The sequence below is a fragment of the Callorhinchus milii genome, unplaced genomic scaffold, assembly GCF_018977255.1.
Source record: "Callorhinchus milii isolate IMCB2004 unplaced genomic scaffold, IMCB_Cmil_1.0 Scaffold4, whole genome shotgun sequence".
NCBI classification, from domain to species: Eukaryota; Metazoa; Chordata; class Chondrichthyes; order Chimaeriformes; family Callorhinchidae; genus Callorhinchus; species Callorhinchus milii.
In genome coordinates this window covers 69519123-69533468 of record NW_024704745.1, presented here as the reverse complement: position 1 = coordinate 69533468, position 14346 = coordinate 69519123, and the positions used below count along the sequence as shown (strand labels likewise).

Sequence of the window (14346 nt, the reverse complement as noted above, 5' to 3'; positions counted from 1 at the left end):
TTCCGCCTCGGTTATTCCAATGCCATCCTCGACGGTCTCCCCAGCTCCACTACCCACAAACTACAACTGATTCAGAACTCCTCCACCCATATTCTCACCTACACTAAACTCTGCAACCCCATCAAACCAGTCCAAGCCAGGCTCCACTGGCTTCCTATCACAGAACAGATCAATTCCAAGATCCTCACACTCATCTACAAATCTCTTCATGCCCTGGCTCCTCCCTATCTTTCCAATTTGCTTTCTCCCCACTCCACTACCTGCTGCCTCTGTTCGGCTGGTTCTGGCCTCCTGCACATCCCTCCTTCCCTCCACTCCACCAGTGACAGCTGTGCTTTCAGCCCCTATACCCCAAAGCTTTGGTTCTCCCTCAATTCCTCTGCCTTGCCCTCACTTTCCCTCTTTTATATTACAACTGAAGACCTTCCTCTTCGACCGTGCCTACGGTTACCTCTTCCCTCCTACTGCCTCGACACCAGGCTCTGCCACTTTTAAGCACTCCGAGAGACTGCTCCACGTAAAAGACACTATATAAGTGCAAGTTGTTGTTGTAGTTTTTACAAGTTAATTTACAAATTTTCTATTAGAACAGATACGGATTTTACTGCATTAAAAGCTATTTCAGAGGAAGGTCTGCAGGTGAATCTTGAACGCGTAAAGGAAAAGGGCAAATTGCTTGTGAAGGGAAGAGGTGTTTAGGTGGCTAGCAGAGAATTGTCATAAAACAGCCTGATCATGGTGAATGTGTGTATTACGTAGAAATGTCAAACAACAACAACAAAATTATATTTGTATAGCGCCTTTCACATCCGGAGGACGCTAAGGCGATGGACAGTGTACAGCATTTCAGACCTGAGCTGGGTTCAGGGAGGTAAAGGGAGGGGAGGGGAAGGGGGGTGGTTGAAGAGGAGGGTTTTGAGGCGGGACTTGAAGAAGGCTAAGGAGGGGGCGAGGCGGAGTGATTGGGGAATGGAATTCCAGAGGTCGGGGGCAGAGTGGCTGAAGGCTCTCTCACCAATGGTGAGGCGGGTGGGTCGGGGGACGTGGAGCAGGCCAGAGCCGGCTGAGCGGAGGTAGCGGGTGGGTTTGTTAGGGGGTTAGGAGGTCACAGAGGTAGAGTGCGGTAAGGCCATGGAGGGCTTTGTAGGTGGGGACCAGGATCTTAAACTGGATCCTTTGAAGGATAGGGAGCCAATGGAGTCAAAATATTTCACTGACAAGCTTCTTTAATACCCACATGCACACATTGCCTCAACTAAGTGCTATACTTTGTTTTAAGAGTTTCTAGTCTTAGATCACATCAACTATTACTGAGCCTCTAATATTCCTAGAAATGTAAAAAAATTTGTATGAGTGGAAACAAATTTGGTTAACCTCATATTGATCATTCACATGTCCACTTTTGGAAAGATCTTATGCATTAGAAACTTCAGGCCTTAGTTATATGTGATGAGAATAATTTTGGGAGTTACAAAGGAACTGAGAGGAGGTCGGTTCTGGGTTCTTTAATTAATGGGAGAGAGAGATATTTTCCAGTTCAGTCCAGTTATTTAATTAACTATTATGATTGAACAGAAAACTTTGGTGAAAAATTAACAAGGTACATACAAGAAACAATTGCGTTTCCCCAATGTGCAGCAATTTGTAGAATAAATTCTCAGCAAAATCAGTTAATCATATATCAGAGGGAATAATAAATTGTCTGCCTGTCTGGTGTTAGTCGATTGGTGGATAGCTTTCTGGAGAATAATCCTTTAAACAAATAAAATAATAAGAATTTGGTCACTCAATCTATGACTTGGGATACTGCTGTGCGCAATTGTCTGCTGCATTTCGCCCACAAAATATACAGTCAATCTACTTTACAGTATATTCTGTGAAGCGCTTTGAGACATCTAAATGATGTAACAAGGCTCTGTATCAAATGCAAGGATTATTATCATTATTAATTAATATGTTTAAATTATAACTGGATGACCAAATAGTTAGGGTCAAAATTGAGGACCAATGAAAATATGTGCAGATAGGAATAATCAAGAGATACAGTACGTGGAAATTGTGATCATTCCTGAGGTGCTTTAATAATGAAAATGTCACAACAGGAAAGGCAGGTTTAGGATATATAACCCTGGATGTACATTAAGGATAATGTTTTCTTAGATTGTTTGCTGCATTCCAATCAGTCAGATTTTCTTGCAACCTCTTCATTTATTGAGAAGGATCAAACCTTGATAGAAAAAATAGAATGAATAATTAAATGAAATCAATTTTACATTGACTTAATTTCCCATGGCCTGGGGATGAATTCTGTAATACTGTTGTGTATCTAAGAGCCTTGAAAGATGGTGGGGAATAAATGCATCCCTTTGTGATTCAGGTTACGTAGTTAGAAGTCTGTTCTTGGAATTATAGTGTGTTACTCCATGTTGATACTGCTCGTTTGTAAATTGAGCTGTATATTGTATCATTTTGTGACATAAGATTGGACTTTTTTCCTAACCCACAAAAAGTGAAATGGTTACTTTCCATTTCTGAGCCTGATCCATGTATAGGTCAAGCATCATTTTTGGCTTTCATTCGGTTGTGAGGAGCGAGTGTCTGAGTCTCCAGCTGCAGTACCAAACTAATATACATGGTGCATGGATTTACTGTAATTTCTATTTCATTTAAAAATATTATTTTGCAAAATATGAAGACTTTGCTGTGTGCAAAATTGGTTACCACATTAACCTACAAAGGTGCACAGACACTACATTTTATGGTAAATCCAGTGAAGTGCTTTGAGATATCCTCCTAATGTAATAGTATTTTTATATCTGGCAAAACAAACACAGTTGGAGTCATTCTATATTTCTGCCTAAATTTACTGACCTTGGTGAGCTAACGTTATTTTCTGCTGGCAAGTAAATTTACAAGAGTGCAAGAGTATTCAGCTGAAGAAAGTTCTTTGGTCCATTTGATCTCATCCTTCCAGAATACCCACCCTACTATCCTTCCAGCTTAACATCAGGCAGTTGCCACAAGTTCAGTTCATTTACTGACAGATGGAGAATATGCTTGGCAAAATTTACTGGTGAGTAGAGTATCACTCCCCAAATGAATGTTTAATTATATTCTCAACAAAATGTTGATGTTAACCTTCGAAGTATGGCTTTTGGAGCATGTGCTGGCTCTGCAGAAATACAGAATCTTTTTGGTGTTCTATTGAATTGCTTTGTTGGCATTGGAGTCCTGTAGCTCAGTGGTTAGAGCACTCGCTTTAGAGACCTGAGTTCAATTCCAGGCACAGGGCGAAACCTTGGGCAAGTTTCCTTACTCCACACTCCTAATAATACATCCTTCCAAAATCCAAAACAATAATAAATTGGTCATTTTCAATCTACGACTGTTTGTGGGACATTGCTGTGCGCAATTGGCTGCCGCGTTCGCCCACAAATATACAGTCAATTCATGTACAGTGTGTTCTGTGAAGCGCTTTGGGACATCCTCCCGAAGTGAAAAGCGCTACATCAAATGCAAGGATTATTATTATTATTATTATTATAGAAAATTGGTTAGCAATGCCAAAATATTAATTAACTCCTTTCCATCTGATAGCAACATCAAGTAGTTCTAGGTTTAGGCTTGTGTGATTTAATGTGAATTAAATTTGGGAAGTTTTATGCTGTAAATTCATATCGAATACATTTTAAGGCTTGTGTTTGAGTACATTTTCAAATTATTTCTATCACTTGTACCTACTTCCCCCATTGAGTGTACCATTTTAATGTTGGTATCGGTTGCATTTTACCTCCTTCCCTTTGCAATGCACAGGGAGTTTCCTGAGCTATTTTGCTCAAAACTGAACTAATTTTTTTATTCAATAGTGGCTAACCTTTATGGTCAGCCAACAAAATAAATGTTCTTGATTGAATATTTCTTGATTTATGCCATAAATGTTCAATGGAGGCTGCTTCTTGATTGCCCCACAGGGAACTTCTGGCCCAGGGGCCACAGTTTGGCCACCACTGCTTTACATAGAGTGTCTGCTTTCCCCAAATCATGGAGGGGGGTAGGCGGGGGTTTATGATTTATTACAAAAGTGCATAGACAAAAGAAAACATTGAGAAAAATTTCTTGCATCACCAGATAAGAGTGGGCCAAAGCTTAATGACGATCTACAACGCAAACTTACCTTTCCACCAGAAATAATAAATAATCTCTTGGCAGATCAACAAAAATAATGCTATGAAAGTGTTATATCTACTCAACATCCAAACCAGGATCATTGTTTTGTTGTTTGATCACTTTTATGGCAAGTGCAATATCGTTACACTCAAATTATTGGCTTGTTTTGAAAAAAACATTGACACATACAACTCTACCTGAAGAAATCTTTTAACACAATGGTTAGGATTCATAAAGTCAGACCCCATATTACAACAAAGTATGTTATAAAAATAACCATTGTATGCTCTGCAAATGTGCTTTGAGCAAGAAGGCTCCTGATGTACTGTGCATATGCTACATGTAGAAGCATGTCATTGGGACTAAATTGAATCTGTATGGAGCACGCAGACTTTGGCAAATTGTAGAATTCAATCTCAGCTTTGAAGTTTGTTTTCTGTGGAAAACAAAAAGCAACTTCAAAGTTAAGACTGGATTTAAGAAATTCTAGATGAAATGCTATATAGATATTTCACATGAGGGAGAGAGGAATAGAAGGGTATGGGAAGGAGTAAAGGAATGGGTGAAGACTTGTGTGGAGTATGAACACTGCCACAGACTGGTTGGGACGAGTGGTCTATTTCCATGCTGTACATTCTTTGTAAATAAAACAACTTTGTAAATAGAATCTAGACCCAGGTAGAATTTATTCCCAACTGTTCTTTCACTGCAAGGATTTGTTTTCCAATGAACCACATACATTTCATTACACAGTTAAGATGAAATTCTGCTCTCTCTCTCTCCATTGGCTCTTAAGAGGTACTGTGTTTGGTCATTTTCCATCCAGGTTCCTACAAGTATATCTCAAGTCTCCCCTCTTCAACCATGCCTTCGGTCACCCTTCTACCCCTGCCCTCCCTGTCCTCCAGCCGTCTTTGTGTAAACGGCTGCTAATGGGCATTTTTAACAAGCATAAGCACAAACCATAATAGATCTGGTTAGCAGATGCACACCGAATTGTAGGTATGTGTCTTTTGCTTAGATTAAATGGAACAACTTAAAAGGAAGGGAGTATTGGCTGATATATCAAACCAAAGTCCAGCGGAGCATCGTTTCAATGTAGAGATAGTTTTGGAAGTCCATTTAAACTTTTTTAGACACCGCTCTCTCTTTCCTTTCTGAGGATCATCAAGTAGCCATTTGAGGTACGTTTTTGAAAAGTCACATGGATGTAAAGAGGGTACCAGACGTTGCTTCACATGGTCGAATCTACCTGCTCAAACTCTTCATACAGGTTACAACAACAATTTGCAATTATACAGCACCCCTCATGCAGAGTAGCGTCCCAGAGCACTTGACAATGGCAGAGCACGATGTCGAGCCAGGAGGAGGTTGGGTGCAGTCTTGGACAAAAGCATTGGACGCACTCGGGACAGATGGCTGCAGAACCCACTTTGTAGCTTGACATACCTGAACATACTGCCTCGGGGAATACAAATTGACTTGTGGCTCCAATCTCAATTGTGCTCTGCATTCCGGTATTTCCACTTCCTCTTTGTGAGCAAAGATCAAACACGGATCAACTAATGTAAAAGCTGTTGGGTGCACGTCTCTTGTCTGGAGATCAGTGCCTGGCTCTTTAAAAGGAGAGAGTGGGATGCAGCAAAAACAGTAGCTCCAAGTACCGCTTCAAGCTGTTGGTTGATGTAACACTGAAGAAAAAGGCCTGGGAAATAAACTACTACAGGTATACATTGTAGTAGCATTGTACAATGCTTTTGGAGTAGTTCAACAAAACCACCACCACCACCGCAACAACAACAAGATTACATTTGTATAGCGCCTTTCATGTCGAGAAGGACGTCCCAAGGCGCTGGACAGTGTACAGCATTTCAGACCACATCATCTCAGTCACTCAGCCCTCAAGTACTTGAAACCAGTCATAAAAAGGTTATGTATGGATGCTGTATGAATGGTGTTTTCTTATCTGGGTTGGGCCCCACAATTTTCATCTGAGACTCTTTCCTTCAGCAGGGTGAGAGTATGCCATTTTGAAGATATGAGAAGCTAATTGGGCCACTCACTTCCATTGACGGTAGAGGCTTTTATGGAGTATAGACCAGTTAAGCCAAGTTAGTGGTTTCTGTGCTGCAATGTTCTACGTAATTCTCTGTGTCTGTGTTCCTCTGTAGAATTGAAGCATCCTAAGCATTTTTGGCAATACACTTCTGGCCCATGTAGGACAACAGTATGGGAGCTGAGCCTCCTTATAGAAACATTACATTTTTGGGGGGCAGCCGGGTGTCTGACACCTGCAGAAATCCATCACCATGCTTAAGAGTATCCAAACCAAGCTGAGATTTCCATGCATCCCACCTACACATGGAAATCCAATAGATAGATTTTTAGAATGGAATGCGCACTCTCTCCCTGGAAGGATGCATCCTATTTGACTAATTATGAAATGCATAAGGCACAGATTGACAAGAGCCAAGGCATGGGGACCCCAGAGTGTGTGTTGGGGTACTTCTGGAGTCCAACCTGCTAAAACCGCATAGCTTGCCATTGATATTGGTGTACGGCAAGCTTTCCTACTGCTTGTCCAGCGAGGACCATCCTACCGGTTAAAGATTTGGCTTACCGGATTAACAGGAGCTGAGTGGGATGACTCCCTGCTTCCAGTGACTGGTTTGCCCTTCCAAGTCTTGCCGATGAGCCAGGCTGACTGTGTTGTCATCAGCAGTGCCCTGGAATACTGCGGACCTGCCTGGTTTAGGAACCGGACTACCGAGATCGCCACAGAGGGTTGGATCAATTCTGACATTCTATTGCCAGGCATGTCACCTTGGACCTTTTTCACCTTTTCTCTCTCTGGTCTCTCTTGTTGCAATTTCCACCCCCCACCACCAATATTTTGCATTATTACCACCTCTATTGCCCTGTTTGTTACAATCCACCCCCCCCACTTTGTTTTGAATCATTAACACCTCTTTAACCCATCCTCCCCTGTCCTCTGCCCCATTTTCTCCTTTGTCTTCCTTGCCCTGCCTCCCCTATTTCTGTTAGCTCTTAAAAGCCTCTCCCTCCTAACATGCCCCAGTTCTGACGAAGGGTTGTGGACCCGAAACTTTGACTCCCTTTCCTTTCTCCATAGATGCTGCCTGACCTACTGAGTGTTCCCAGCGACTTCTGTTTTATGGTACCTTGGAGCCAGTCTAGCTCCAAGGAGACACATGTCACATGCCATGTGTATCACATATGGCATGTGACAGCCAGAATGTGAGGAGTCCATGAGGGGGCGGAGAGAGAGAAAACACATCTGTGGCCGATCATTATTTATTGACTGTCTTCAGTTAATGATCGGCTTCGTTGATCACATTTATCATTGATACGCTAATTATCACTTGCAATAATTAGCATGTCTTAAATCAAATTTTTACTCTTTCATCCATTTGTTCTGCGTGAGATGTGGCCACATGAGCTACACAGAAATACAATCCAGCCACAATTAAATGGAAAGTCTGTTCTACAGAATTGACCATAATACTAAGTATTATGATAACACATAACTTATGTGCACTTATTCTTGCCTCTCAGTCAACCCGAGTTCCCTTATTTTTTACTGTGAGCAATCTGAAAACAGACATTTAATGTCGGACTTCCCTCTTGTGACATCATGAAGTTCCACTCCAACAAAATCATGAATTGGGTAGAACAGTGAATTATGCGCTGGGCCAATAAAAAAAAGTGCAGAAATATTTGCGGAAATTGCGGGGATATTTGCTGAACCTTGCAGATAATTGCAGGGCGGAGGGGCGGGGTCGGTTGGTGCTATTGAGGTACATTTTACTGCCAACCTGCATCTTTTTCATTTTATTGATTAAAAATTAAACCTGAGGAAATGACACATATTAGATTGTTGAATTTTAAAAAAATTTCTTCTTTAACAAAAACTGGGTGATCCATTTGGGGGAGGGGGTACACCAGTGCAGACCCGAAGGGATAGAGCCACAGACACACTCACACAGAGACACTCACAAACAGACACACACACAGAGGACAGAGAGACACTCACACATACACTCACAAACATCGAGAGAAAGAGACACAGACACATTCACCAACACTACAGAGGAGAGAGACACACACACTCAGACAGAGACACTCACAAACACACAGGGACACACAGACAAACTCACAAGGACACTCACAAACAGACACACAGAGGAGACACTCACAAACACATAGAGAGGAGAGAGAAATACTCACATACAGACACTCACAAACACACACCAGATGAGAGAGACAAACTCACACATCCACTCATAAACACATGGAGAAAAAGACAGACAATCACAACAGCGGGGCCTCCAAATGGAGCGAAGCCCATTTCCCATTCACGCAGCAACATGCCTACATGCCCAGTCGTGTTGGGTAAACAGCGTGAGAGGCCTGGGGCCGGAAACTTCACTTTTTAGGAGGTTTATAGCAGAGGCACTGTTTGTAGCGGGAACAATGCGGCCGCACTTTCCTATTGCCGCAGATTATGGGTAGAAATACCCATTCATGTTATCATAATCTTCTCCAATTAGTGACAATGGACCATATTTATGTGAAATATATGAATATTTAACAGCTAGGTACTTTCTACTGTAAATGTTTCCAGGCTATTATCCTCATCGATTCTGCCCATTCCATCTGTGACCAGGACTCCTTCTGCCGCTTGGTCCTCCTTGACCTCTTTGCTACCTTCGATACGTTGATCAATCTATCTTCCTCCACCGCCTCTCCTCTCACCTCAATCTTCATGGTTCTGTCCTTGAATAGTTCAGATTCTATCACTCACACCGCCTCCACTTCATCTCCACAAACGGTTTTTCCTCTAGCCCCCGCACCGTCTTTGCAAAGCTCCTCAGGGCTTTGTCTTTGGTCCCCTCCTCTTCCATATCTATATGCTCGTTCTTGGTGACATCATCCACAGACATGGGATCAACTTCCACATGTATGCTGATGACACCCAACTTTATCTCTCTGCCTCCACCCTCGACTCCAGAACGACTGCTGTGCCGACAGAATGTCTGTTGGACATCAAGTCCTGGATGAGAACTAAACTTTCTACAGTTGAACTTCAACAAGACTGAGGCTCTCACTCAGCGTCTCCACACCATCATCATCCACACTCTGCCATGTTAAGTCAGTCTGGAATCTTGACATCTTGTTTGAGCCTCAACTACCCCACATCTGCGCCATGACCCTCTCTATTTTGCCCCACCTTCACAACATTGCCCAGCTCCGTCATTGCCTCATCCGTCAGGCCGCCGAAACCCTCATCCACGCACTCATCACATCTAGGCTCGACTAAGGCAAATTCCTGATTTGTGGCCTTCCCAACTCTTCCTTCCACAAGCTGCAGATCATCCAGAATTCGTGTCCTCTCCTACACCAGATACTGTGACCCCATCATGCCCAGCTCCACTGGCTCCCCATCCCCAGAAGATAGAGTTCAAAATCCTTGTCCTCGCCTTCAAGGCCCTCCATGGCCTTGTCCCTCCCTACCTCTGTGACCTGCTGATCCCATATCAACCTATCCACTCCCTCTGCTCAGCAGGCTTCATGTCCCCTGGCCGACCTGCTCCACCATCAGCGGTCGAGCCTTCAGTCTTTCCATCCCTAACTTATGGAACTCCATCCCACATTCCCTTCACCTTGCTCCCTCCCTTGCCTCCTTCAAGGCATGTCTCAAACCCCTCCTCTTCGACGAAGCCTTTGGCCATCCTCCTACCCTCCCTTTCACCCTCCCGATCCCAACCCCCAACTCATGTCCAAATGCTTGACTGTCCAGCGCCTTGGGACGCCCTCGCGATGCGAAAGGCACTATACAAATTTAATTTATATTGTATTGTTTACCCATTTACTCTTATTTTATCCCTCATATTGCATTCCAAGCTTTGTAGATGGTCCTAAGATATAATATGATTGCCAATATTAAGCAGTATTTTCCCAAATACATTATTTTTTAACAGATACAATACAAATAAATATACCTGTATCTAAAAAAAACTTGAACTTGAATTCATAACTTAGGCTGACTCTCCAAAATTGAACAGAGCAAGCATGGGAGCCATCCTTTCAGATAAGATCTTCATCCATTTTCTTGATACAAGGACTCATGGACCCAAATTCAAAGAAATAGGCACCATTTGAAAATAATAGTTCTCCCATGTCCTATCCAAGATTCCCCAGTTAAAATTGACCATTCACTTGGCTGTTTGTGGGACAATGCTGTGCGCAAATTGGCTTCCGACTTTGTCTACAAATACAGTCACTGCACCTTATAGTAAATCCTGTGAAGCACTTTGAGATATCCTCATAATGTGAAAGGCACTATATCGAATTCAAGGATTATTTATTATTAATTTACTAACAAGAAGTTTGAGAGATTGTGAGATAGATTTCCTATTATGATATACAATATGGCACTATCATTCCTAACAGTTGCTGTACAAAAGCTCACATTGAAAAGCATTGAAACTGTAAACTGCCTAACTACACGTATCATCAGAAAACTATCTTGTCTTTCGAGTATGAGTGGGTAGAAATATGAGAAGTATTGAGGAAGAATATAAATAACTACATGCTTAACATTTACTATAGAATTTTTTCATTAACAGTTGCCAATGCTGCATTTCCTATCATCTCTGAACAAACAATAAAAGAAACAACATCTCAAATTGAAGGCATTCTGGTCTACTCCTCTAAAGAAAACCATCTGGAATCGGAAGAGATATTAAACATGGTAAGGCAATGTTGATACAACTGTAATTTTTAGAATTAAACGGTGGACTTTAGGAGTGCAACTTCCTCTCAATTTGTACATCAATGAATAGAACATTAATGAAAATAACAATGAGAAAATGAGGCATTTTCCTTAATATTTTTTCCTTAATCAGGAATCCAAGTCGCACAAATAGGGGCATCTACTGTTAGCTAGAAGTATATCACACAACTCTGACCCAATCTATATTTGAAGCAGAGTTCATACGGGTAATGGGAATTCTAATGAGATTTCCAACAGAATTTCTTATTAATTAATTCCATTAAGAAATACCGCAAAGTACACCTCTTAGCTGACTACAGCATTAATTCAATTATTCCTTGAGGACTTCTTTGCATTTAATTCTTTACATTTACTTGCCTACGTTGTGGTATTTACAAAAGGGGAAAACATAAGACTGTTTATCACGGTGACAGAAAACCTGTATACAGCACTAAATGCCAGTATCATTTGTGGAATTTCTTCATGGGATTACTTAATAAGAAGTTTTGCATTAGAAATTGCATTAGAATTCCCACTGAGCTGCAGAAACTACAGAAATAGAACAGTGTTTTTGCAGGTTGATATGATTTACTAATAGTATGGATTCAGTACAAATGTTATACGTAGTCATCAATTGAGCTAAACTGCCTTCAGTTGACAATTGATGACGCAATATCAAGCCATTAGTTTTAATATTTATACTTTAATATTTAATAATTGAAAATTTGATCTCTGAAATTGACCCTCAAATAACAGTGAATAGGAGTTAATCAGGCTGTTTTTCAAAATTAATTTCTGGTTTAAAGTATACATCATGATGATAGATATAAAAAGAAACATACGATAGTATATTAACTTTTAATTTTCTTCATACAGACATTTGCCACAAGTGAAAATCTTGGTCAAAACCAATTTTGCTTAGACAGCAAAAGGTTAACAGATAGACACTTTCAGTCTTACAAAATTAATGGTAAGCATTAAGTAATTTCTGATACGAAATGATGTTTTTTAAAAAAAGCAATTCTACTGGACATCATTTAATGTTTTATAAAATAAAACAATTTTCTTTCCCATTAAAAAGAATTTCAGGTTAATGTCAGCCAAGTGGAAGTGGAAATATTGGATACTCTAACATTGAAAATGATCTTGAATATTTCTGGGAATCTATCCTGTCACTTGAACTACACTTACCTCCGAACTCAGTGCAATGTGAATGACTGCACAAACAACAGGTATTTGCTTTGCTTTTTGCACAATAGAGGTACCGTGGCAATGCTATCTAATCATCAGTACAATGAGAACATGAACTGTTCATTCCTGACAATTTTGTGAGACAAAGTCACTTTCTGTAAGCATTATGTTTGACAAGTATAGAGACAAAAGGTTTTTGCCATTATAATGTTTATTGCACATATTATTGTAGGTACAAGTAGAAAACAAGCCCTACCAAACATCCATAGTGACTGAAGATTTGATCATACAACCATAGAAATTTATTAGCAGAAAAAGGCCATTCAGCCCATCATGCCTGTGCCAGCTCCCTCAAGAAAAATCCTTTCAGTCTCATTTACCTGCCCTTTCCCCTAGCTCTATAGCAGACTCTTTTTAAAATAAATAAGTTCACAAGTATGTTCATAACTCCAGGTCCAGCAATGTTCTATCAGCTTGTCTAGCAGACATCAGGGCCTGGATGAGTGTAAACTTCCTGCAACTGAATGTGGACAAGACGGAAGCCATACTCATTGGTTCCCATTAACGTCTTCACTCCTGTGGATCAAAACTCCTCAACCTCCCTGGGCTCTCCCTCAGACTCACCGAACCAGCGTGCAATCTAGGCGTCCAGATGACCCCCAGCTGTCCTTCCTTCCCCACACCTGGTCCCTTACCAGGACCGCCTTCTTCCACCTCCGCCACATTGCCCACCTCTGACCATAACTTACCATAAATGCAGTCAAATCTCTCGTGCATGCTTTTGTCGCCTCCCGCTTGGATTACTATTCAAAAAATTCAGCTCATCCAGAACTTTTGCCCACATATATACAGTCAATTCACTTTACAGCATATTCTGTGAAGCGCTTTGAGACGTCTAAAAGATGTGAAAAGCGCTATATCAAATGCAAGGATTATTATTATTATTTATTATTATTAACTCTGCCATCAGCATACTGACCTTGACCAAACTGTACCCACATCTCACCAGTTCTGGCCAGACTCCACTGAATCCCCATCACTGAACGGATTGACTTCAAGATCCACACACTCGTGTTCAAATTCATTCACTCCCTGGCACCTCCCTACGTCTCCGACCTCCTCACTCCCCAATCCACCACCCAGTGCCTCCGCTCGACTGGCAACGGCCTCCTGCTTGTCCCTCACACCCACCACCCCACCATCGGAGGTCGTACTTTCAGCCACTATGTCCCGAAACTCTGGAATACTCTCCCTCAATCCCTGTGTCTTGCCCCTTCTCTTCCCTTTTTCAAGTCCAGCGTGAAGATCTTCCTCTTCAACCGTGCTAACAGCCATCTCCCCCCCACCATCAGAGTCAGGCTCTGCCACTGTTAAGCACTCTGAGACGCTACCCTGCATAGAGAATGTTATATATGTTCAAGTTATTGTTGTTGTTGTAAGCAAGTCCATTGTGGCAGTCAGTTGCACAAATAATAAGTTGATCAAAGAAAAGAATGGAGTGTAAAACATAGAGACTTCAAATGGAATTTTGTAAAAAGGATTCCAAACTACCAAGTCCTTGCAGCAAGAAAAAATATGTCCCGCAGTTCCATGTGAACCCTACTTGCAATCTAGGCTGACACTACAGTGTAGTACTGGAGGAGCTTTGCATTATCAGAGGTGCCATCATTCAGATGAGGTTAAACCCAGATCTCATCTGCCTGTTTGGTGGACATTAATGGTGCCATGGCACTCTTCTTAAAGATAATGGAGTTTCTCCCAGTGGCCAAAACTAGACTGTTGGACTTGAGTCTTTCCGTAGGCCAGTGTGATATGTTTCTAGTTGCCAGAAGGAATTCCCAATTATGACTCTGAGTCAATATTAAGAAATCCTTTTAGACCCCCATATTTCCATCTGATGTTAAGATGGTTCAGTTAGTAGTACTCTCACCTCTGGGTAAGAAGCACATGGTTCAAGCCTCACATTGGGACCTTAAGCTTGCAATCTAGGCTGACACTACAGTGTAGTACTGGAGGAGCTTTGCATTATCAGAGGTGCCATCATTCAGATGAGGTTAAACCCAGGTCTCATCTGCCTGTTTGGTGGACATTAATGGTGCCATGGCACTCTTCTTAAAGATAATGGAGTTTCTCCCAGTGGCCAACCATTCTGAGTTGCTGAGTTCACGTACAAATACACAGCCACTACATTT

The 14346-nt window shown here is 41.6% G+C and overlaps 1 protein-coding gene across 1 annotated transcript in view; it reads left to right on the top strand.

The window, feature by feature from the left end:
• Positions 1–14346, top strand: part of flt3 (fms related receptor tyrosine kinase 3) — a 54259-nt gene that overhangs the window by 4078 nt on the left and 35835 nt on the right. The window contains exons 2-4 of the mRNA XM_007900680.2: positions 10818–10942; positions 11840–11933; positions 12045–12195. Coding sequence (XP_007898871.2) covers positions 10818–10942; positions 11840–11933; positions 12045–12195 — 370 coding nt within the window. The remainder of the gene's footprint in view (positions 1–10817; positions 10943–11839; positions 11934–12044; positions 12196–14346) is intronic.